We start from the raw sequence: 26,526 nt of genomic DNA on the forward strand, positions 1-26,526 counted from the left end.
CCAGAACTCTATGCATGTGTGACGTGGCTTTGTAAAGTATATAGGATGCTCTCTGGTGTGTATAATTTTCTAGTATAGTAGAGGGAACCACCTTCTTAACAGCAGCCTTGACAATGTCCTCAGTGTATTTTTTGTTCCAATTCATGTTACCTGTAAATTTTAGGCTAGGAGTTTGAAAGATGGGCTACTATTTATTAACAAAATCAGACATTCTTCAGGTGCATCTATTCAATCTGGCGATGAAAATATTATTTTGAACTTAAGAGTGACTGGATATGCCAACAGAGCCTCTTTGAGAGATGCATGGATACATCTAACAAAATTTTGTCATTTTTTAATTTTTGAGACGAGGATGGATAATTCATTTTATTTTGATTCTTCGAACTACCGTTCTCATCTTGACTGTTATTTTCACAACCTTTCAGTCGATGTAGCCTCTGACCTTCTTCAAGTGTTTCTTGCCAAATTCAGCAATCTTTCTGTCAAAGTCAGGATTCAGAACAGAACCCTTTATTTAATTCATGCAAGGACCCATGATACTATGGATAAAGTAATTGGTAACATTTAGTTGCAAGTTACATTTTTCTGGAGGTTGAAGGTTCAATCTTCAGTGTGGGCAACACTGAAAAATACAATTACAAATTACTTAGAACTTCTACCTAGTCATGAATGAGAGCATGCTACCTCCATGGATTAAATAAAGGTTCCAGTAAAAATTCCATGCAGATTTCCAAGTCTGACAAGATATTCATGAAAAAGATCGGAAGTTTCATTAACTACAACATGAAAGTAAAACTCATGATGAGAACAGGAGTCTGAAGAATCCAAATAATCCAAAATCTTGTCATGTTTTACTGTTTTTGAGATGCGGATCGATAATTTGATATTAGATTATTCACATTACTGTTCTCATCTTGAATTTTCACAACATTTCGGCTGATGTAACTTTTTTTTTTTTTTTTTTTTTTTTTTTTTTATTAAAATTCAATTTTCACCCCAAACAAGGCACAGTACCACTTTGTAGTAGGGGACTACTATCGGGGACATAAGTTGATGGGATATTATGACAGCAGATGAGCAGCAAGATGTCTGTTCACATTACACTTGAACTTCTGCATGTCAGTACAGTTGGAAAAGCAGAATCCTGGAAGGGAGTCCCAAAGTCTAGCAGTTCTGGGGAAGAAACTATTGGAGTAGAAGGCTTTCTTACACCTGGGGATCTGTGAAGGGTTGGGATTTAGCTGCTTGTCGGTTTTGTCATTCGTGTCGAGGGGGTACAAGTGCTTGTAGTTCGTCAGAGCATTCACCATTAAAGTACTTGTAGAACAGGCAGAGGGATGCAACATTTTGTCGATATGCTTCTTGTTGAACTTGGGGAAATCTGTATGAAATTTTAAACGAAACCATTTTATTTAATCCATGAGGGTAGATTGTTCTCATCCTGTCAATCATGACTGGTTAAAAGTCTAAAGTAACTTGTAAGTGTATTCTTACTGTCATCCATACTAACGATTGAACCTTTACCTTTAGAAGACTGTCACTTAGAACTGATTAGAACTTAGCACTTTTATCCATTGCGCCATGGGTCCATGCAAAACAATGCGAACCTACTTCTATATACATGAAACAGTAGATGTATGTATGTGTGTGTCTGTGTGAAAATATTTAACCAATACTCTCAAACTACTGGTCGCATAACACTGAAATTAACAATAGTAATCATTCACTAAGGATTGTTTATAACGAGTAAAATCTTTGTTTGAATGGATGGGTAACACGTACAGAGATATGTTGAAATGAAAGATGTTCATTTCAACTTGTCTACATATTTCTATTACTTTTGCACATGTGCAAATTCATTCATAGATTCAAGTGGTTTAATTTTAAATCTTTTTTATATATCTGCCCATAGCTCAAATGGTAGAAAACATGGCAGGACCTCAATATTTTGGTTTTAATTCACCAAAGTAATTTTTTTTTTACTTTTGAAATGAGTATTTTGTCCAAAAAGTTATGAAACAATTGTAACGCATAAGAAAATACACCATATGGTGTTCTCATTTCATATTTTGTTGTCTTCATTTCGCAAATATATATATATATATATATATATATATATATATATCAATCAAATTTTAGTCATTCAATAAATTTTAAAATTTATGACGTGAAATGGTTAAATTTCAAATCAAAGATTTTTATTATTCTATGTAAGACAAAGAATACATTTGAAATATTATAACTCCTTATTCTATAGGATTTCGATGTCTACAATCTCTTAAGAGGAGAAAATATTAGCAAATAATTATAATGGTTTACACCTTATTTGCTAAGGTCAGTGAGACATGGAAAATCACAATTAAAAGTTGTTTTCTAAGTATTTAAATATCATAGAGTAAGGGAAGTTAATGAAAAGGATATAAAAATTCATATCCAAATTCCATGGTAAAATCATATATATATATGTGTATATATATATATATATATATATATAATTCGTATTCCTGTCTGTTTGTTCACAATTTGCTTAATATATACAAAACGTGTCTTACTTTAATCTTTCATTTCTTTCTATATATAGTATGATACTTGCAAAAATATACAATTAAGAGATCATCTTATTTGCATACGACATTAAAAAAAATCGATTTTACTAAATAGTGGTATCTTAGTTAATGTTTTTAGCAAGAGAATCATTTTAAGTATTCTATTTAAAATTGTTATTTGATAAATTTTAAACAACAATATAGTATAATTGATAATATATTTAATTTAATTTATTTGGAATTAATATTTCCAACAGTGACCTTTTTTAAAAAAAAAAGTTTTTTTAAGAGTTATTTGCCCCTAGATGCTATGCGTAAAAAAACAAACGTTCACCAAATCAATTTTCATTAAGTTTCTAGCTGGAAAAATAATTCTGTGTGGATAGAAAATATTTGGCTTTTATTGTTTTTTTAAATTTTTAAACAAAAAAAAAACAATTACAAAAAAAAACTGAAAAGATTTCATTTGTTTTATTTTATTCCTTAAATGGCTATACAGAAATCGGTAAATTTTTACCATGTAACCCAGCATCATTTAATACCTAAAAAAAATTATCTACTGCTCCCCTCTAAATTTCACAATTTACACTTTTTCTTTCTTTTTTCACGTTAATCTCATCGATTACAAACTTAAATTTCTAATTAAAAAGATAACCTTATACGACGTGACCCAGCGTCGTTTAAAACCCTAAAAAAATAAAGATCTACTTTTTTAGCCTAATACATTTAAATAGCCTTTATAAATATTATAAGAGAAGAAATTTTGAAAAAAAAAATAACATGTTACAATGGGAGTCACTTTTCTATATAAATTTAACATAAAATGAGCACCCACTTTTGGCCACCAAAGCAGACATGTCACCTCTAGCATTTTTTCAAGTTTGGCGATTGAGGAGGGGAGGGCAAAATCTGACAAATACAATTTGTTTTTTTCTGGTGGGTGGAGGGGAAATTACATTGGAAACATAAAATAACGATAAATTTAATTATTTTTTATGAGACCTTTCTCTACTTTCACCTAACAATTTAATAAACAAAACAAACCCCTAAATATGAGAAATTCAATTTTTTTTTTGGGGGGGGGTGACATTAGAAACATAAAACGACAAATAAAAAGTAAATCGAAAAGCCCCCCCCCCTAAAAGAGGCAAATCGGAAATTTTCATTATTTACTAAAAAAAAAAAAACAGTAAAAATAGTGCCCTTACAAAAAATAAAGTTAAATGTGTAGTTTAGCAGCGTAAATTATTTGACAGACAGAAAAATTATAAAAACTATTTATTTTTATATGAAACATTAAACCCAAAGGCTGAAATAAAACAAAAAAAAATTTTTTTTTTTTTAATCATTTTTTATTAGACTAAATGTGTACGCCTTACACGCTTAAAATTTGGCCTTTTTTAGGTTTGACAGATTGGCTTTTTTAAGGCCAAATTTGGCCTTTTTTACGCCCTTTCTTTACAAAAAAATATGGCATCCAAAAGCACAGTTCACGAAAAAGTTTAAAAAAACAATCCAAAGGCCAAATTTTAAAAGCAATAGGCCTCGAATAATAAATATAAATGATGAAAAAATAATAAAAATGAAAATTTTTTTCTGGTTTTCTTTCAGCCTTTGTGTCTAACAATGTGTTTTATATAAAATAAATAGTTTTTATATTTTTTTTTTGTCTGGCAAATAATTTACGCTGCTAAACTACACATTTACCACGATAAAAAATAAACGCATGCATTAATGTTTATAAACGTTATTTTTTAGGTTCACAAAATCGTGAGTTTTCTTATGACAGTGATCTCTTCTGTCAAAATATCTGGTGGAGAGGGTATCAGTGGGGGTGATTACATTTACATGTTTTTATCCGTTCTTTTATTTTTGAAATTTTTGTGGGGGTATCCACGTTACACATGGAGAAAATGATTAGTATAGCAGGCGTGCTTCAAACAGAACTTCATGTCAACCCAGACAACGCCGGGTACCCATGCTAGTATATATATATATATATATATATATATATTCGTATTCCTGTCTGTTTGTTTACAATTTGATTAATATATACAAAAAGTTCCCTACTTTACTCTCTCATTTATTTTTATATATAGTATCATTCTTGTTAACTAGATACAATAAAGAGGTCATCTCATTTGCATATTACATTAAGAAAAATCGATTTTATTAAATAGCGGTATGGGTTATTCCATCTCAAATCATCCAAAAAAAACATCTTTGACACCCTTACCTCTCAGATTTTTCCAAACTTTCACCGTATGTTGGTATCATAAAAACTAGGGAATCCTGAAAATTTGAGCTTTTAACTCTAAGCGGTTCCTGAAATATCGCAATTTTGGTATTTTACTATATCGTGTCGAGGCGCAAATTCACAAAATTATGAGTCTATCAAGAATGTCTAGGACCAAAAAATATTCAATTCCCAATAGTGCCACATGTTTTTTCTTTGGGCCACCTTAAACCAATACCCAAATATCTGCTTAAAAGTTCAATAAATCAGAAACAGTTCATTTTCAGAGGTTTTAAACATGACTTTGGGATTCCTCATGCGGAAAACCTTGTTCATGCAAATTTTCAAGGTTCTACCTAGTCTAGAAATTGATTTATGCCACAAAACGTAATTTCATAATTTTGCGAATTTGCGCCTTGACACGTAAAATACCAAAATTGCGATATTTCAGGAACCGCTTAGTTAAAAGCTCAAATTTTTAGGATTCCCTAGTTTTTATGATACCAACATATGGTGAAAGTTTGGAAAAAATCTGAGAGGTAAGAGTGTCAAAGATGTTTTTTCTGGATGATTTGAGATGGAATTACCTATATCTTAGTTAATGTTTCTAGCGAGAGAATTGTTATAAGTGTTCTATTTAAAATCGTTATTTAATAAATTTTAAACAATAATTATATTGATAACATATTTAATTAAATTTATTCAGAATTCTTATTCCAACATCGATTTTTTAAAAATCTTTGTTTTAGAGTTATTTGCCCCTTCGGAACATAAACAAAAAATAAAAACTATCACCTAATGAAATAATTTGGTAATCTCAATAAATTTCTAGCTTGAAAAAATAATTCCGAGTAAATAGAAAAATGTTTGGCTTTTATTGGTTTTTTAAATATTAAAAAAAAAAAGGAACACTTACGAAAAACTGAAGAAAATATTTCATGTGCTTGTTTTATTAGTGGGTGAAGACAGTGGCTGTGGAAAGGTCGTGTGTGTGACACACCTCCACGAAAACCCAGAAATGGCCTGTCTGAGATCTTTCATAATTTCACCAGCCCCAGCATTTGTCTTATCTCCCCCTTACTTGCCTGATTGCAACCTTATGTGGGCTGCAGTCGAGAAAGACACCAACTCTCCCACCTGCAACACGAAGGATGAGCTGATTGCCAAGATCAAACTAGTTTTCAGACATTTCTCAAGACACCTTGAAGGTCCCATGCTCAGATTCAGATTCTACATGAACGTTGTGGTAAAAGCTCAGGGTGGCTTCTTTAAATGAACGGCATTTGACAATTCTTGTGTTATGAGAATACATCAATAATGGGCTGATTAATTAAATTTCCTGTTCAAAAAGTGTTCAATTTGTTTCCAACACCCTGTGTGTATGTATATATATATATAGAGAGAGAGAGAGAGAGAGAGAGATTCAATCACTTTAATGAGTCGTAGACGAGCAAATGTATAAGTGGCTAATTATATTTAAAAAAAAAAACGTATGTATATATATATGTGTGTGTGTGTATTTTTATATTTTTTCACTCACTGAATATTCTTATGCATTACAGGGAAGTAATCATATCATGAATTATGTTCCGTCATTTCTGCAAAAATAAATGGTACAAGTCCAGTGTTCAACCCAATTAAAAAAAAAAATACAGAAAAATCTTTGTTGTACGTACCCGTCACAGAACGAAAATTTCATATTCAAAAACTCACGTAAATTGATCAAGTAGTTTTCTGATTATATAGAAAAACATTTTTATGAGTTTTAGTAATTCATAGTATGCTGTAGACATTACAGGGTTGATTTTAAATTAATTCGAATTGTCTCCTTTTATTAAATATGGCAGATCAAAGCACCATATTTCGCTTTCTCTTTTTCTCGTAAAATTTGATTTTCTTAGTTAAAAAAAATTACTTGATCAATTTATGTGAGTTTTGGAATATGACATTTTTGTTCTGTGATAGGTACATACATAATAAAGATTTTTTTATATTTTTTTTTTTTTTTTTAGTTAGGTTGAACTCTGGACTTGTATCATTTATTTTTTGTTTTTTAATTACGTTAAATTCTGAACAAGAACCAAATAAATTTCCAAAATTTAAGTTACTAAAAGTACTTTGCATTTTTTTCTGGACAACTCTTGCATTTTTTCTTTTACTGCTGGGCATCGCTGACCAGATATAGTTAGGATTAGCATAACTTGACCTGGATATTTATATCATAATACTAGTGTAAATGCTTTGTGCAATGTATTTTTTTTTTTTTTTTATAAAAAGTTGAATTGAGCAGATATTTAAAAGGAGAAATGCCTAATGAACTATAACAACCACATATTGATGATGATGATGATTCTTTCTTTTACTTTTCAGTCAATATTTGTCCCCTTCACTCTTCTTCAATTTGGTATTTATACATTTTTGTTCAAATTTTGCAAGGTAAGTTTTGTCATTTTTATAAATTAATCTAATATCCATGTATTTTGCTGGTGCTACCAGATTAGGCTGTCTGAAGATATTGGCTTCCTGAGACAAAATGCAACTTCATGTTCTGCAAAAACAAAAACAACAACCCACCTTTTCCGCCTCCCCATTTCCCCTTTCTATCTCCCCCACTTCCTGACTAATTTCCTAACTTAAAATGTACAAAACATTAATACTGCAACTTTTTTCCCTCTCCCATTGCAAAACTCATTTTTGTTCTGCAGGACAAATAACAAAAAATGTTAAAATCCACTATAAAACAACGAAATCAAACCAAACAATGCAAACTAACGATTGAAGATACAAAGAGTTTGAAGAACAAAAACCGTCTACAAAATAACTGGATGCAACATGAATACTATTTCCCAAATAACTGGATTTGGCATTAAATAACCTGAAAAGGGTTGATATGCCGTCAAACTAAACAGCCAAACCAAACCAAACTAAACCAAACCATGTATTTTGTACAATTATTATTTACTTTACTCAACCTACCTTGTCAAATTAAGACATTTATGTATCTTTATCAGATAATATATTTTCTGGTTATAGTCAGCTAACATACTTCCTAACTTCTGGCATGGCTGCTACCAGAAGCGGTGACAAGGTAAATCAGTTTCTTCACTTTCATTGTTCTTCAGTATTTCTACTATGAAGTGATTCATTGAAATAAAATATAAGAAAAGGACATTATTGAAAAATATACAATAAAAATTTAACAAAATTATATAAAGATAAAAAATAATACAATTAGTCTTTATTTGTATTTTTAATAACAAAATTGTAAAAAGTTTTTATTTTATTTGAAATTTTATGAAATTATAAATGTACTTTTTTATTTTAAAGTTTTTTTTTATTTGAATTTATATAATAAATATACGTTTATGAAAGTGTAAAAATAAAATTATTGAAATCCAAATAACAAAATTTTAAACATCTAATACATAATAGTCCTAATAGTTTTTAAAGATTTAAAAAAATGTTTTCAATAATTCTAAAAAAAAACACACACAAAAAGTGTTTACGATAATTCTTGAAAAACAAATTAATTTTAATCATTCTTAATTAAAATAAGAACGAAAAAACTTTTCAATGGTTATTAAATAAAAAAAAACAATCAGAAAAACATGATAAAAAAAACGGTACATGCACAGAAGAGATATAGGCACGAGAGAAAAAAAAAAGTGAAGGAACTGATTTGCCTAGTAACAGTTTCTTGTAGCAGCCGTGCCGGAAGTTAGGAAGTACATTAGCTGACCTGAAGTGAACTGTATTTGACAATTTTTGAATTTTTTCAATATGTCAATAATTGGCTGATTAATGACATTTTTTTCTTCCTTTTCAAAAAGTGTTCAATTTGTTTCCAACACCCTATATATATATATATATATATATATATATATATATATATATATATATATGAGAGAGAGAGAGAGAGATTCAGCCACTCTGATGAGTTGGTAGACTACGAAACACGTGTCAGTGGAGAATTATATTTAAAAAAAGAAACGTGTGTGTTTTAATTTCTTCCTCTTTACCATATTTTTTTTTTTCTACAAGGTAGTCACCACTTATCAAGGCCCGGAAGCCACTCAGGGATAAGGGTTATTGTGTGTACAGTACATTAGTGTTGGAGATCTGATAAAGTGTCTTACTTAAGGAGGCAGTTCATCAGGAATTTGTTCACATTGGACTTGAAGACATCCAGGTTGTAGTCAGGTGGGAAACAGATTACCGGAACAGAGTTTCACAGGTGTGCAATTCTAAGAAAAAAGCTTTGTTCATGGAATCTACATTTTGATTTAGGCACAGATAAGGAGTGGGGAAAATTTTTGACAATGGTTTCAGCTAGGCGGGTGTTTATCGTGAAAGATTGGAGTTCAGACGGGCACCTGCCATGGTAGTAATGATAAAACAAAGACAGGCTCGCAACGTGTCTCTCCTGTGGGAGAGAGATTGCAGGGAAGAGAAAAGGGCATCACCCACTAGGCCACGAAGCCTATTTTGTACTCTGTCAAGGCAGGATAGGCTGTTTTTAGCAGCTTCTTCCCAGATGTGGCAGCAGTACTCCATCCTTGGACGTACTTAGTTTTTATACAGATAGAGAATTGCATCAGGGGTGAGATATCTTCTTGAGCGGTAGAAGGATCCTACCATTCTTCCAGCGATCTTGATGTACGTATTCCATTTCAAGTCAGGGGTAAAGGTCAAGCCCAGAAGCTTATCAAAACATGGAACCTCCCCTAGACAAGAGCCACCCATATCAATTGATGCCAGATGGGTATCAGAGCATTGATGATGTAAAGATAGGAGCTTGGTTTTAGATGCATTAAAAGTAACCAGCCACCTTCTCCCCCACTGTACCACGCGCTTAAGATCAGAGGAGAGAGAATCTGAGAGAACTTTGTCATTTACGGCCTTTGATGTGTTGCCATAGATGGTTGTGTCATCAACATAGATGTCAACAAATGATTTAAGTATGTGTTTTGGGAGATCATTGATGTATATCAGGAAGAGAGTTGGGCCTAGGATGGACCCCTGAGGGACACCAGCATTAATATTGATGGCCTCTGATTTCTGCCCATCAACTACTACTCTTATGAACCTACCGGAGAGAAATGATTTTATGATCGAGAAAACATTTCCAGTTATACCGTAGCTGGAAATCTTGTGAAGTAGGCCCTTATGCCATACTTTGTCGAAGGCCTTTGATATGTCAAGAGCAATTGCCCTAGAGAGGAAGCCTTTGTCAAGAGATTTGCTAATCCTATGAGATATAACCGTTAGCACATCTGCTGTAGATCTTGGGGAGCGGAAACCATATTGCATGTCACTAAGAAGGTTGTTTCTGCTGAGGTGGTTGACTATTCTTTATTTAATATGGATTCCAATAACTTACTCATGACACACAGGAGACTTATTGGTCTGTACTGAGAAAGAGATGACTTTTCACCTGAATTCTTAAATACAGGGCATACTGATGAGGTTTTCCAGGGTGTTGGAAAGCACTTCTTAAGGCAATGTTTAAACAGTTTTGTAAGTATGGGGGCAAGTTCTGGTTGGAGCTTTTTCAGCACTATAACTGAAATGCTGTCAGGGCCAGTTGCTTTACTGGAATCAAGGTTCTTGATTAGCTTGGCGACCATACGCACAAATATTTGTATGTTGCCTAGTGTGTTGTCCATTATAGGAGGAAATACGGGGAGTTGATGGCCTTCGTTGCATAGGGTTGAATTAGCTGCAAAGTTGTTGGCAAATAGTTTGGCCTTGTCTGATGCTGATGAGATGACCTCAGGTCCATTGATTATGGTTGGGATAGAACGCACGCTTCTGTTCAGGATCCTGTTTGCTATTTGCCAAAACTGGTGGAAACCAAGCCGCTGCTCAGCTACTTTGGATTTAACGAACTGAGCATATAGCTCTCTTGCATTTTTTATTACTCTTTTGCAGTGGTTGCTAGCAGTTCTGAATGCAGCTTTAGTCTCAGTGCATCTATTACGTTGGTAGCTATGGAAAAAGTGATTTCTGTGCGCGATAGCAGCAGCACATTCTGGAGAGAACCATGGCTGGCTGTTAGGTTTTGTTGGAATTTTTTGGATGGTATGAATCGGTCTATGCCTACAATTAACCATTCAGTCAGGTCTGATACTATAGAGGACACATCTTTTTTAAACATGGAATGCAGTGGTAGATCGGATATAAATGTACGGAAGCTATCCCAGTCAGCGGTAGAGTATCAATATATATCTCCTACTGCGCTCTTACTTATTGCTTTCTTCTTACTCATCCTTGTCTCACACCAAGTTCTTCTTTATCCCCTTTTTTTTACTTTGTGCAACTTTGTCCCTTGAATTTTTATCCAAAATAGAATTTCAATTTTCGAGAAAACTCTCTTGAACTGGTCAAGCTGGTAAAAAAAAAAAAAAAAATGACATTGTTAATGGAAAAAAGTGAAACAAAAAAAAGGAATCTTATAAAATGTTGGATTAGAGTTCAGCTTCTTATAAATAATAGCAAAAAGGGTACATATGTAGAGAACAACATTCTGATGTTGTTGCGTCGGCAGGATATGTAAACTGTTGGAATAGGCTGAGCGCTGATAAAATTTTAAAATGCTAAAAATAAAGAAAACATCATGACAGAAAACATTTGCTGTATAGCAATTTCAATGAAAAAAATGTAAATACAATAATGCAAAAAAAAATGTAAATACAATAATGCAAAAAAAAATGTAAATACAATAATGCAAAAAAAAATGTAAATACAATAATGCAAAAAAAAATGTAAATACAATAATGCAAATAAAAATGGAAATACAATAATGCAAAAAAAAAATGGAAATACAATAATGCAAAAAAAAAATGGAAATAGAATAATGCAAAAAAAAATGGAAATACAATAATGCAAAAAAAAAATGGAAATACAATAATGCAAAAAAAAATGGAAATACAATAATGCAAAAAAAATGGAAATATAATAATGCAAAAAAAAAATGGAAATACAATAATGCAAAAAAAAATGGAAATACAATAATGCAAAAAAAAAATGGAAATACAATAATGCAAAAAAAAATGGAAATACAATAATGCAAAAAAAAATGGAAATACAATAATGCAAAAAAAAATGGAAATACAATAATGCAAAAAAAAATGGAAATACAATAATGCAAAAAAAAATGGAAATACAATAATGCAAAAAAAAATGGAAATACAATAATGCAAAAAAAATGGAAATACAATAATGCAAAAAAAAAATGGAAATATAATAATGCAAAAAAAAAATGGAAATACAATAATGCAAAAAAAAAAGTGGAAATACAATAATACAAAAAAAAAATGGAAATACAATAATGCAAAAACAAAATGGAAATACAATAATGCAAAAAAAAAAGTGGAAATACAATAATGCAAAAAAAAAATGGAAATACAATAATACAAAAAAAAAATGGAAATACAATAATGCAAAAAAAAAGTGGAAATATAATAATGCAAAAAAAAAATGGAAATACAATAATGCAAAAAAAAAATGGAAATACAATAATGCAAAAAAAAAAATGGAAATACAATAATGCAAAAAAAAAATGGAAATACAATAATGCAAAAACAAAATGGAAATACAATAATGCAAAAAAAAAGTGGAAATATAATAATGCAAAAAAAAAAGTGCAAATACAATAATGCCAAAAAAAATGGAAATACAATAATGCAAAAAAAAAATGGAAATACAATAATGCAAAAAAAAAAAATGGAAATACAATAATGCAAAAAAAATGGAAATACAATAATGCAAAAAAAAATGGAAATACAATAATACAAAAAAAAAATGGAAATACAATAATGCAAAAAGAAAATGGAAATACAATAATGCAAAGAAAAAATGGAAATACAATAATGCAAAAAAAAGTGGAAATACAATAATGCAAAAAAAAATGGAAATACAATAATACAAAAAAAAAATGGAAATACAATAATGCAAAAAGAAAATGGAAATACAATAATGCAAAGAAAAAATGGAAATACAATAATTCAAAAAAAAATGGAAATACAATAATGCAAAAAAAAAATGGAAATACAATAATGCAAAAAAAAAATGGAAATATAATAATGCAAAAAAAAATGGAAATACAATAATGCAAAAAAAAAGTGGAAATATAATAATGCAAAAAAAAAAATGGAAATACAATAATGCAAAAAAAAAATGGAAATACAATAATGCAAAAACAAAATGGAAATACAATAATGCAAAAAAAAAATGGAAATACAATAATGCAAAAAAAAAATGGAAATACAATAATGCAAAAACAAAATGGAAATACAATAATGCAAAAAAAAAGTGGAAATATAATAATGCAAAAAAAAAAGTGCAAATACAATAATGCCAAAAAAAATGGAAATACAATAATGCAAAAAAAAAATGGAAATACAATAATGCAAAAAAAAAAAATGGAAATACAATAATGCAAAAAAAATGGAAATACAATAATGCAAAAAAAATGGAAATACAATAATGCAAAAAAAAAAAATGGAAATACCTAATGCAAAAAAAAAAATCAACCTTTGATAAGTTTTATGAATAAATATTTGCTGTAAAAAAATGTGCAGCAACTGATGTAAATATTTTTTTGTTTTTTATAAAAAAAAAACAATCTTTGCATTGTATTGGTTTATAAATGTAAAATATACATATTTCACTTTAGATTTTTACACAATTCTTATATCATAGAACACAATCTAACTAATTCACTTAACGTGTGCCATCCGGACATTCAAAGACCTCACCATTGAAGAAAAACACAGATTCTATTTTTACTAGTATTTTTCTTCGTTTTAACACCACGTAACAAAAAAAAAAATCCGGAACAAAACATATAATGTTAAAATTTTTTATTTTAAACAAATATTTGTTTATTTAAAAAAAAAATCTTCGTATTGTCTTATAAATGTAAAATATGTATTTCAGTTTAAATTTTAAACTACACTTATATCATGGGAACACAATGTAACTAATTTTTGTTGTTGTAAGAAACGATATTGTTTTTAAGGTGTTTTGTTTTCTGTTTTTCTTTTTGAAGTGACTATTATGAATAAAATCACGTTTTTATGACAAAATGTTTTTATCTAATCCATTTTTTTTTTTCCTGTTAAAGTTAGTGGACAAGCTTCTTTTCTTTTTTTTTTTTTTTTTTTTTTTGAAGATTTGCAAATGTCTTGTCTGAAATTGTTCCAAACCGATAAATTTTCGCTGTAAATTTCGAACAGCTGCAATATTGTGTGATCATATGTATTTCTGATTAATACCTAGCAAAATAAAATATGTATTTCTGATTAGTACCTAGCAAAATAAAATATGTATTTCTGATTAATACCTAGCAAAATAAAATATGTATTTCTGATTAGTACCTAGCAAAATAAAATATGTATTTCTGATTAGTACCTAGCAAAATAAAATATGTATTTCTGATTAGTACCTAGCAAAATAAAATATGTATTTCTGATTAGTACCTAGCAAATTAAAATATGTATTTCTGATTAGTACCTAGCAAAATAAAATATGCATTTCTGATTAGTACCTAGCAAAATAAAATATACATTTCTGATTAGTACCTAGCAAAATAAAATATGTATTTCTGATTAGTACCTAGCAAAATAAAATATGTATTTCTGATTAGTACCTAGCAAAATAAAATATGTATTTCTGATTAGTACCTAGCAAAATAAAATATGTATTTCTGATTAGTACCTAGCAAAATAAAATATGTATTTCTGATTAGTACCTAGCAAAATAAAATATGTATTTCTGATTAGTACCTAGCAAAATAAAATATGTATTTCTGATTAGTACCTAGCAAAATAAAATATGCATTTCTGATTAGTACCTAGCAAAATAAAATATGCATTTCTGATTAGTACCTAGCAAAATAAAATATGTATTTCTGATTAGTACCTAGCAAAATAAAATATGTATTTCTGATTAGTACCTAGCAAAATAAAATATGTATTTCTGATTAGTACCTAGCAAAATAAAATATGTATTTCTGATTAGTACCTAGCAAAATAAAATATGTATTTCTGATTAGTACCTAGCAAAATAAAATATGTATTTCTGATTAGTACCTAGCAAAATAAAATATGTATTTCTGATTAATACCTAGCAAAATAAAATATGTATTTTTGATTAGTACCTAGCAAAATAAAATATGTATTTCTGATTAGTACCTAGCAAAATAAAATATGTATTTCTGATTAGTACCTAGCAAAATAAAATATGCATTTCTGATTAGTACCTAGCAAAATAAAATATGCATTTCTGATTAGTACCTAGCAAAATAAAATATGTATTTCTGATTAGTACCTAGCAAAATAAAATATGTATTTCTGATTAGTACCTAGCAAAATAAAATATACATTTCTGATTAGTACCTAGCAAAATAAAATATACATTTCTGATTAGTACCTAGCAAAATAAAATGTATTTCTGATTAGTACCTAGCAAAATAAAATATGCATTTCTGATTAGTACCTAGCAAAATAAAAAATGTATTTCTGATTAGTACCTAGCAAAATAAAATATGTATTTCTGATTAGTACCTAGCAAAATAAAATATACATTTCTGATTAGTACCTAGCAAAATAAAATATGCATTTCTGATTAGTACCTAGCAAAATAAAATATGTATTTCTGATTAGTACCTAGCAAAATAAAATATACATTTCTGATTAGTACCTAGCAAAATAAAATATGCATTTCTGATTAGTACCTAGCAAAATAAAATATGTATTTCTGATTAGTACCTAGCAAAATAAAATATGTATTTCTGATTAGTACCTAGCAAAATAAAATATACATTTCTGATTAGTACCTAGCAAAATAAAATATGTATTTCTGATTAGTACCTAGCAAAATAAAATATGCATTTCTGATTAGTACCTAGCAAAATAAAATATGTATTTCTGATTAGTACCTAGCAAAATAAAATATACATTTCTGATTAGTACCTAGCAAAATAAAATATGTATTTCTGATTAGTACCTAGCAAAATAAAATATGTATTTCTGATTAGTACCTAGCAAAATAAAATATGTATTTCTGATTAATACCTAGCAAAATAAAATATGTATTTCTGATTAGTACCTAGCAAAATAAAATATGTATTTCTGATTAGTACCTAGCAAAATAAAATATGTATTTCTGATTAGTACCTAGCAAAATAAAATATGTATTTCTGATTAGTACCTAGCAAAATAAAATATGCATTTCTGATTAATACCTAGCAAAATAAAATATGTATTTCTGATTAGTACCTAGCAAAATAAAATATGTATTTCTGATTAGTACCTAGCAAAATAAAATATACATTTCTGATTAGTACCTAGCAAAATAAAATATGCATTTCTGATTAGTACCTAGCAAAATAAAATATGTATTTTTGATTAGTACCTAGCAAAATAAAATATGTATTTTTGATTAGTACCTAGCAAAATAAAATATGTATTTCTGATTAGTACCTAGCAAAATAAAATATGTATTTCTGATTAATACCTAGCAAAATAAAATATGTATTTCTGATTAGTACCTAGCAAAATAAAATATGTATTTCTGATTAATACCTAGCAAAATAAAATATGTATTTCTGATTAATACCTAGCAAAATAAAATATGCATTTCTGATTAGTACCTAGCAAAATAAAATATGTATTTCTGATTAGTACCTAGCAAAATAAAATATGTATTTCTGATTAGTACCTAGCAAAATAAAATATGCATTTCTGATTAATACCTAGCAAAATAAAATATGTATTTCTGATTAATACCTAGCAAAATAAAATATGCATTTCTGATTAGTACCTAGCAAAATAAAATATGTATTTCTGATTAATACCTAGCAAAATAAAATATGCATTTCTGATTAGTACCTAGCAAAATAAAATATGTATTTTTGATTAGTACCTAGCAAAATAAAATATGTATTTTTGATTAGTACCTAGCAAAATAAAATATGTATTTTTGATTAGTACCTAGCAAAATAAAATATGTATTTCTGATTAATACCTAGCAAAATAAAATATGCATTTCTGATTAATACCTAGCAAAATAAAATATGTATTTCTGATTAATACCTAGCAAAATAAAATATGCATTTCTGATTAGTACCTAGCAAAATAAAATATGTATTTTTGATTAGTACCTAGCAAAATAAAATATGTATTTCTGATTAGTACCTAGCAAAATAAAATATGTATTTCTGATTAGTACCTAGCAAAATAAAATATGTATTTTTGATTAGTACCTAGCAAAATAAAATATGTATTTTTGATTAGTACCTAGCAAAATAAAATATGTATTTCTGATTAGTACCTAGCAAAATAAAATATGTATTTCTGATTAATACCTAGCAAAATAAAATATGTATTTCTGATTAGTACCTAGCAAAATAAAATATGTATTTCTGATTAATACCTAGCAAAATAAAATATGTATTTCTGATTAGTACCTAGCAAAATAAAATATGTATTTCTGATTAGTACCTAGCAAAATAAAATATACATTTCTGATTAGTACCTAGCAAAATAAAATATGCATTTCTGATTAGTACCTAGCAAAATAAAATATGTATTTTTGATTAGTACCTAGCAAAATAAAATATGTATTTCTGATTAGTACCTAGCAAAATAAAATATGTATTTCTGATTAGTACCTAGCAAAATAAAATATGTATTTCTGATTAGTACCTAGCAAAATAAAATATGTATTTCTGATTAGTACCTAGCAAAATAAAATATGTATTTCTGATTAGTACCTAGCAAAATAAAATATACATTTCTGATTAGTACCTAGCAAAATAAAATATACATTTCTGATTAGTACCTAGCAAAATAAAATATGTATTTCTGATTAGTACCTAGCAAAATAAAATATGTATTTCTGATTAGTACCTAGCAAAATAAAATATGCATTTCTGATTAGTACCTAGCAAAATAAAATATGCATTTCTGATTAGTACCTAGCAAAATAAAATATGTATTTCTGATTAGTACCTAGCAAAATAAAATCACTTTTTCTGGCAATTGTAGCATAATCTGCAAACCCGCTAAATTCATTGTGATGGCTTTACTAAAATGACTTACTTTTAATGATTTAAATTTTTGCATGATTAAAACTAATATTTTATTCCAATTTATTAACTGTTGTCAGCTGCATTTAGTGTTGCGCCATATTCTGATGATTTACGTGAACTGCTTGAATATACCGCAGCAACATTCACAGAAGAATGGGTTGTTCTCTGCATGAAGAATTCCATACTTCAAAATCATTTTTGCAAAAGAAAATTTCACAAATATAACAAATTTCCAATGATTTTGATGGGTGATAAAACAAAACTATATCAAAACACCTTCTCTCCTAACATGTAATCCTGTTGGACCTATCACACCCTTTGAAATTTTGCAGCGACTCCCTCTCCCCCAATCTAACAATTCATGTTTATTTTCTCTAATATTTCTAATTTCAAATTTCAGGCTGTGGTGCTTCCCGAGCGAGGGTCCATGATCTCAACTGGTTTGATTGTATGTGGCGTAGACAAAAATACAGTTCTAACTTTTCATAAAGTCATCGGCTACACTGCATCGGTTGTTGAAGACGTTGCAGTTTACATCTTCTCGTTTGTCTTGGCAGATTCTCTTATCGGTTAATCACAGACGTCCACACTTTTTGGAAGTCGATGGATTTGTAGATCTGACTTGTGTAATAAAGTTTCAAAAAGTGAGCAATTAATTTTTATGACACGGACTGATAAGACGAAACTTGCTCTCTCTGGTTGTTTACATTTTGTTTCCTCTTCTTTGATTACCGACATTCTTAAGGTGTTCACATTTTGCAATGAAAATTGCAACTTCAGACTTATGCGTGACAGGTGAAGCCTCTTTTATCTATTAATGCATCTAACAAAAATTTTCCTTAAAGGATGAAAACTTAATCAGGACAAACATGCAAATACTATTTCAAACTTAATCATGACAGATCAATAAAATGCTATTTCGAACTTAAACATGGCAGATCAACAACAACAAAATGCTATTTCAACTTAAACGTGACAGACTGACAAAATGCTATTTCAATATAAGCGTGACGAACCAAGAAAATGCTATTTGAAGATAAGCGTGACAGATTGAAAAAATGCTATTTGAACATGAACGTGACAGACCAACAAAATGCTATTACAACTTAAGACTGACAGACCAACAGAATATACAGATGTATTCAATAAATCTCATCCTTGCTTGTTTCACTCAAGACTGCTCATTTAGTGATGAAAATGATATTTCAAGTATGACAGACTGATGGATTAACAAAATTCTATTCTAAATTCAAACAGACTGACGTGTGTAACCTCATATAGAGATAGATGGATGAATACAATAAAATACTTCCTTTCATTTCATTTTTCCTCCTCCTCACTGATATAATTCAACTGACATGGTTAACAATTAAAATGTTAGGTTGAACTTCAGAATGAGGGTGAAGACTCTGTGGAGATACGCTCGTCAGACTTCTAACAAGCGTGATCTCGCACACACAGACACAATTCGTTAGCAGCTTTCAGCAATAAAAGAATAGGCTTGGTTATCGCCCTTTTATTTAATCAGTTATATTTTTTAATACAGGTGGCAGTGCAAACATTCGCTTTTTCTATATCTCTCTACCTCTTTTCTTTTCTCTTTTTCTCCTGATGCTGACATGAGTAGATATGTTTGAGTCTGCTCTTTAAATGCATATAATGAACCCAAAAAGTCTCTTCAAGCGACATGCATTTCCTTGAAGTAGACCATTTTTATCTCATCACAGAGATTTTGCATAAAGCCTTAATAAGGTAAGAACACAGTAACAAACATATAAACTTTAATAATACACAATCTCCAATGTATTGTTGTCGTACCTTTGCCGTCACAAATAAAAATCGTACGGGTTGTAAGTAACATGAATCAAACGAGCATTGCTTATTTCCTTTGCATGTTCTGCTATAAATTGGTAACCCTGACGTGATTATGTTTGCTAGCAGTCTGACGAACGTATCTCTATAATTCTTCTAGAGACATATGGACCTTATATTGACATTCTTTATAATCAGACAAATAAGTTACTTCCCTTGAATTATCATACAGAAAACTGGAGACTATTTAAGGCAGGCATTCAGACTACCACAAATTCACTGATCCTTAAGTGATGTTCAAGTATTTGACAGAATATCGAAATTCATCTGAGAACTTTCGAAGCTGTAGTGTAGACAAGCATTAGAAAGTATATAACGACTGTTAAAAATTATTCATTTTAAAACTAGAATTAATACTTAATGGAAGATGGACTAAATTGTGATCAAAAAGATAAAAATCCTCTTCTGTTTTATCTTCTATCTACTATATAAAGGACAGTTGTCTGTGTGTTTGTGTGCCCAGCTAAAACTGTAAAACTACAAAACAAACACCCGCAAAGTCTTTATATTCTTGATCAACGTCGTCCTGGATGAATAATATCTGAAAATTAGAAATAATTATTCATTGGGGGAGGGCAGGTTTTATCAGGAGGTTCAGGTACTGATTTGGAAAAAAAAAAAATTCCCATTAATTACTCAAGGAATTTATTATATAAAGAAGAGTTGTATGCGTGTCTGCATTTGGTTAGCTAGAGAAGAATGGGATGAGCAGAGGAGTAAGAGGGAGTTGGGGAGAGAAAGGTAGAGAAGTAGAAGTTTTAATAGAAATAGGTTACTTTTACCCCAGCAATGTCAGATATCCCTGCTAGTTATGAATAAGTCCAAAAAGTTGAACAAAATAAATAAATGTATATTAAAAAAAGGGATGAAATTTAAAATTAAGCAAAGAAGAAAAACAAATCCAACAACAACAGAAGAGAGAGAAGGGGGAAAAAAAAGCATAAAAACAAAAAGGAACATAAAGACAAGTAAAACTGTCAACATTAATTCATTTTAAAAATGTCTCTGTTCACCTAAATCGTAATAGAACATCTTTGTGTTTCTTTATAATGCTTAGGACCATTTTGAATTGAAAATTTAAAGAATATGGTGGTTAAGACATAATTTCTCAGAGATCTTTAGTATTTTGTGTTCAGTGTCAATCATCATCTTTTATGAAAATGCTGCAATCACACTGCACAAAAGATTAAAAATTGCCTGGAAAAATATGACTTGAGGCAACATTCACAAAGGATGTGTTCAGCTGGTTTTTCCTATTTCGGATAAATGCAGCTCCCACAACAGATTTTTTTTTACTATTGTTCTCATCTTTTGTGTTATTTTCACGTTTCGGTTGATGTAACCTCAGACCTTCTTCACTCGTTCAAACTCCATGCAGATTCTCAATTTTGACAAGGTACACTTGAAGAAGGTCGAAGGTTACATTGATAAAAACGTGGAAATATTCTCATGTTGTAGATGAGAACAGCAGTCTGAAGAATCCAAATAATATGAATTGTCTGAAATTACTGCGAAGAATGTGCTGTGTAATTGATAAGAGAGGAATAGGGTTAATAGTAGAGGAATTACTTTCTTTTGAATTGTCCACCAAGTGAAGACTATTTAAGACAGACATGCTGACTACTTTGTGTGACGAATGTTGAACAGTGAATATCTCTAGTGAACATTAGCATTTGGAACAACACTCTATTACCAAATGTTATTGTTTCTTATACTCTCCAGAGACAATCAACTTTTAAAGATCTCTATATAAAATTAGATATGATTAACCCCTGTCCCATCATCACAATGTTGTATCCCAGTATCTTAATGGAATGTGCTCTGACAAACTCATAGCATTTGTGCCCCCCCCCCATCAGCGTAAATACCCACTAACAAGTAGAAAAATCCCACCTCTTCACTGTAGAGATCCCTAGATGCCGGAACGCCTTCTAGTCTAATAGTTTCTTCCTCCAAATTGCTAAATTTTGAAATTCCTTCCCTGTCTCCTGCTTCCTTAACTGTACTGGCATGCAAAAGTTTAAGTGCAATATGAACAGACATCATTGCTATTCAACTCTCTGCATAGTGTCACTGTAGATATTGTCCCAGATAGTAACCCATTACATCTGTGTAGCATTGGGATGAATAAGAGTAAAAAGAAAGCTTTGTAGTCAGCATGTTCTAAATAGTCTCAATATATTGATTCAAGGGGAATTAACTCTTCTGAGATTAACAATTACGTCTGTTTTTTTTTGTTTTTTTTTTATTTTATTTTTATTACTGTTTTACTGAGCCTTAAAAACAAAGAACTTTTATTACAATCTGACATATCCAAATATCATTGAACTGTGGAAAGTGTTGCTTCTCATTTACAATTAAACTTATTAAGTAGGTAAAGAAACTTTATTTATTTTCATTGTCTGGGTGGGGAGGGGAGGGGAAACAATTTTGCAATTGAAATTACCAGAATGTAAAAAAAAAAAAAAAATATTTTCTCATTTGAAAGCAAATAATATTTAATGACAATAAAAAATGATTTAAATATTTTAAAACTGTATTTTGTTGTTGTTTTTATTTTATGTTGTGTTAATAAAACAAAATTCCTTGCAACTTTTCAAGATTTTTTATATAAAGTTAGGTATGATTATATATTTGCATGCATACGAGTCACACAGTCATAGTGAAAATGTTGAGGAAGTTGAAAACTACATCTACCTTGAGAAGATGGTGAGAAGTGTTGTTGATATCCTGTTTGAAATAAAAAAAAAAAAGAAAGAAAATGTATTACACTTGGATGGGCAGCCTTTTCGAAAGTAGACATCAGCAAAAATAAAGTCTACTATGAACATTAAACAGAAAATTTTTCATGAATTTACCATGTCTGTTATGACATGTAGTAGTGAAACAAGAGCACTTAATAATGCGGTGTTAGAACAATTAATAATGGCACAATGCAAAATAGAATGTACTATGCTTGGCATACATCTACATGAAAGAAAAAGAAACACATGGACCAGACAGTAAACTGTAATAAACACCATCATCACCATCATACAAACAGGTAAACATAGATGAGCAGGTCATATTTCGAGATCTACAAACAACAGGTAGGCATTTACAGTGACAGAATGGATCTTGAGGCAATGGAAAAGATCCAGAGAAAGACCCAGAAAATAGTTGAGAGATGACCTCGACCACCAACGATCTTACATAATCATGCATAGCTAGCGATAAATAGGGTTATGACAAGAGAATATTCTTATTGTCTTGCCTCTCAAGTATGTATCAGACACAGACAGTTAATCAATCGAGAAGCATATCACTCTATCTAAAAGCATATGATATTAACTGATATATACTTGAGTCAAAATAATAAAAGGAATATTCTTTTGTCATAGCCCTAGTGATAAAACAAGATGGAAGAAAACCAGGGTTCCTCATCCTAGAGTGATTAAAACTGATGAGGATAATTGATGTGTAGAACTGTTCCAGTAGTACCAACAACAATTTTATATTGTTGCTTCATCTCCACTACTCTCAGCCTGTTGAGGGAAAGTGTGCCCAGGGTGGCCAAAAGATGAGGTATAAGGACAACATCAAAGTAAATTTAAAGTGGTTTCACATGGACCTTGAGACATGCGAGGACGTGGATGGGAGCAGGTTGGCATGGAGGAGCGCTGTCCACGAAGGTGCTGCGTTTTATAGCAGTGACCTAAATCAAGCTGCTGAGGATAAACGCAAGCACAGAAAGGACAGATTATCAACCAGACACACCCAACCCCACCCCACCACCACTACCTTTATCTGCCCAAATTGCACAAGAAAAATTGGGTCTAGGATTGGGCTCTATGCTCACCTGAGGACCCACAGAAGCCACAACGGAGGACAGTCTTACTCGGACACGAGTGACCGCCGATGATGATGATGATTGTTGCTTATGCAGCAACCATCTTCTTAACCTAACGTATTAGTTCACTAAACTCAGTATGAGTGTTAGTACGTTCACTGTCTTTACACTGAACTATCACCACCTGATGTTTTAGCAGCAGATCAAGACAGAATGTTTTAGACATTTTGGAGAAGTAGAAATTAGCATCTGAACTCCCAGATATTACTAGACCTGGCATTCTCAATTAAGAAAACTGCATCAAGACACTCAACAACAACAACAATGACAACAGCGCAAGAGAAATGATCTCTGAAATATTTGATTTTTATTTGATTGAAATACTTTCCTATCAGAAATTTTTTTTATGCAATAAATTTTTTAATCATGAAACCCACACGTGACAGAAGTTAGCATGCAACTGACACACGAACATAAACAAACTCCTCATTCACTTGTTGAACCATGCATAGACCTGTACTTTGAAGACCAGTTTGGCTGACAAGCCATTAGAGTAAGAAATATTGTTTTTTTGAAAGGCGACTTGAAAGTATAATTTGGTGGTAAAGGGTTAATACTGATTAGTCAATGCTATCAAAATGTTCAATCCTGATTTGTAATCAGTACTGAATTTCAACTAATCAGAAAGTGTCACCTCTGGGAGCCAAGCACCTGTTCATATGTACTATATAAATGAGAAACCAAAGGCATAAAACATTCAACTTACCACAGAAAAAAGGAAACCTTGTTAGTCATAACACTAATACACAAATTTTTTGTAGGCAAAGTCTTTCCATAGCTCCTTGGCTTCTGGCATCATGGCAAATGACACAATTTACAGTTACAGAGTATTAAGTATAGTGACACTTAGACAGAATTTCATGAACCCAACGGCAAGTCCACACAGCAACACTTTCTTTGTTTAGACCATTTGAACTTTTCTTGAGGTTTTTCTTAACTCTTTATTTCGGATTGCTCACTGAGACAAAAATACAGTTGATATATTTTTATGTATGGATGGACTTTGTCATCATTACTTTTGATAATGTCTAATATTCTACAACTATGTGTGGAATATGCAAATTTAAAAACGTAACAATATGACAATTTAGAGTGACAACAGGTACTACAAGGTGGAGTGGAGCCCAAATTGCCTCCCATGAGGTTAGAGGAAAAGCCACAAAGACGAGTCCTTTACAAAATAGGTCCTGCACTATCAATCAAAATCCAATTCCTGCTCTATCGCTGCAGTTTTGCATCCCTGTGTCTGTTTTACAAGTACTTCAATGGAATGCACTCTGATGAACTTGTAGCGAGTTGCTACATACTCCCCTACTAGACAGAATGTTGATAAGGAGGAATAAAATGTCACTGCGTAAGGTTGACGAATCAGTGCGGACATTCTATGGTTATGTCGGGTCTGGTGAAAATCATAGCGCTGTATTGTTAGGCAAGGTAGCCAGCCGTGTTTGACAGGGTAGTATTACTTGGTTGATGGCAGTCAAGAGAAAAGTGACATCACTAACTTGTTGAGGTTGCCTGATGAGAATGTCGTGCAATATCGAAAGAAGTGAACTGCGTGTGTAGCGAGGTACAGTCAATGCTTGTATCGGTGAGAATACCGTTAAGTTGAGTGAAGTCAGAATGTCATTGGTAACAATTCCTCATCATTCCTTGGATTTGGCTGCAATTTGTTAGAGATCAGCAGTATCGATGACTTGAATGGCATCGTGTATGCATGTGTGTGGTTTATCGGCATTGTGAGAGAAATGCGATGTCATCATGCTTATGCATGCGTGAAAACGTATCGGGATTGCTTAAGAATCCGAGGTGCAAGTGATGATGAGCTCATTCTGCAATGTCGAGTGTGTTGTTTGGCTCGAGGGGCGCGATTCATTTCTGCATGTGGGAAAAATGGCGGTATCTCTGATTAGCATGGATGTCTTGAAAAGGCCGTTTGTAGGCGCAGGAGTTGATAGTCCTCATGGTGACGCGGGCTTTGTGGAAAATATTGCATTAATAGGCATTGGTAATAACCGCTGGTAATGTAAGTAGAATTCTGTCAGTTGGCAGTTTGTCGAACGTGTTAGCTACATGACAGGTAATCCGTAGGAGGTCCATGTGTGTTCTTGGTGCTAACTGGCTGTCGTTGGCATTCGATTCGTAGAAAATCGAGTTGTTTAATTTTCGATTTTTGAACGATTATTCGCAAAAAATCGGTAATTTTGAGAGACTAGTGTCATTATTTCTTAAGAAAGTCCGTGTTTATGCATGCCGTGTTTACAGCAGTAATCGTTGGAACAAAAGAGAAAGAAAAGGCAAAGTCCCCAGTGTGTTGACGTGGGTGAATACGAGTTGTATTGATGTATGTTCTTTAGCGTGATAAAGAATGTTCATTTCAGGGTACCACACATAGAAACAATTAGAAGAGAAGTTTGTTTTGTACTCACGTTAACTACAGCCAGTTTTATAGTCCTAGCGATCATACAAGAAGTTACAAACATTAACTTTATTGCCAAAATATTCCTTTCCTGAACATTTTAGCTTTATCACTTTCATGACTCTCGTGCTAAACCAGCACATGACGCACAAATAAAAATACATTAACGCAATAACATCATTCGCCTTTCTTATATTGTTAAATAAAAAATCATATTCAACTTTTAAAATTCGCCTTTGTCTTAATCCCATTTCTGACAACCTTTTATTTTCATATTTTTGTTGGGGATTCGGAAACATTTACCTATGCTCACACCATGACCATGATACCAGGCATCGATGAATATCGACCAAGCTCCCCACAAAGTGGTGACACCGCCATTCAAAAGGCCCCCACAAACTCATAGCACTTGTACCCCTCGATGTATGTACCCCTGATTAACTTGGCAAGCAGCAAAATCCCACACCT

The 26,526-nt window shown here is 31.0% G+C and overlaps 1 protein-coding gene across 1 annotated transcript in view; it reads left to right on the forward strand.

Moving 5' to 3' along the window:
* The window catches only part of LOC145243944 (uncharacterized), a 31,928-nt gene extending 9,644 nt beyond the window's left edge, over positions 1–22,284 (forward strand). The window contains exons 3-4 of the mRNA XM_080107072.1: positions 7,153–7,218; positions 18,279–22,284. Coding sequence (XP_079963198.1) covers positions 7,153–7,218; positions 18,279–18,452 — 240 coding nt within the window. The 3' untranslated portion in view covers positions 18,453–22,284. The remainder of the gene's footprint in view (positions 1–7,152; positions 7,219–18,278) is intronic.
* Positions 22,285–26,526: the final 4,242 nt, after the last annotated feature.

This window comes from Euprymna scolopes, chromosome 22, assembly GCF_053919585.1.
Source record: "Euprymna scolopes isolate OS-2025 chromosome 22, ASM5391958v1, whole genome shotgun sequence".
Classification (NCBI taxonomy): Eukaryota; Metazoa; Mollusca; class Cephalopoda; order Sepiida; family Sepiolidae; genus Euprymna; species Euprymna scolopes.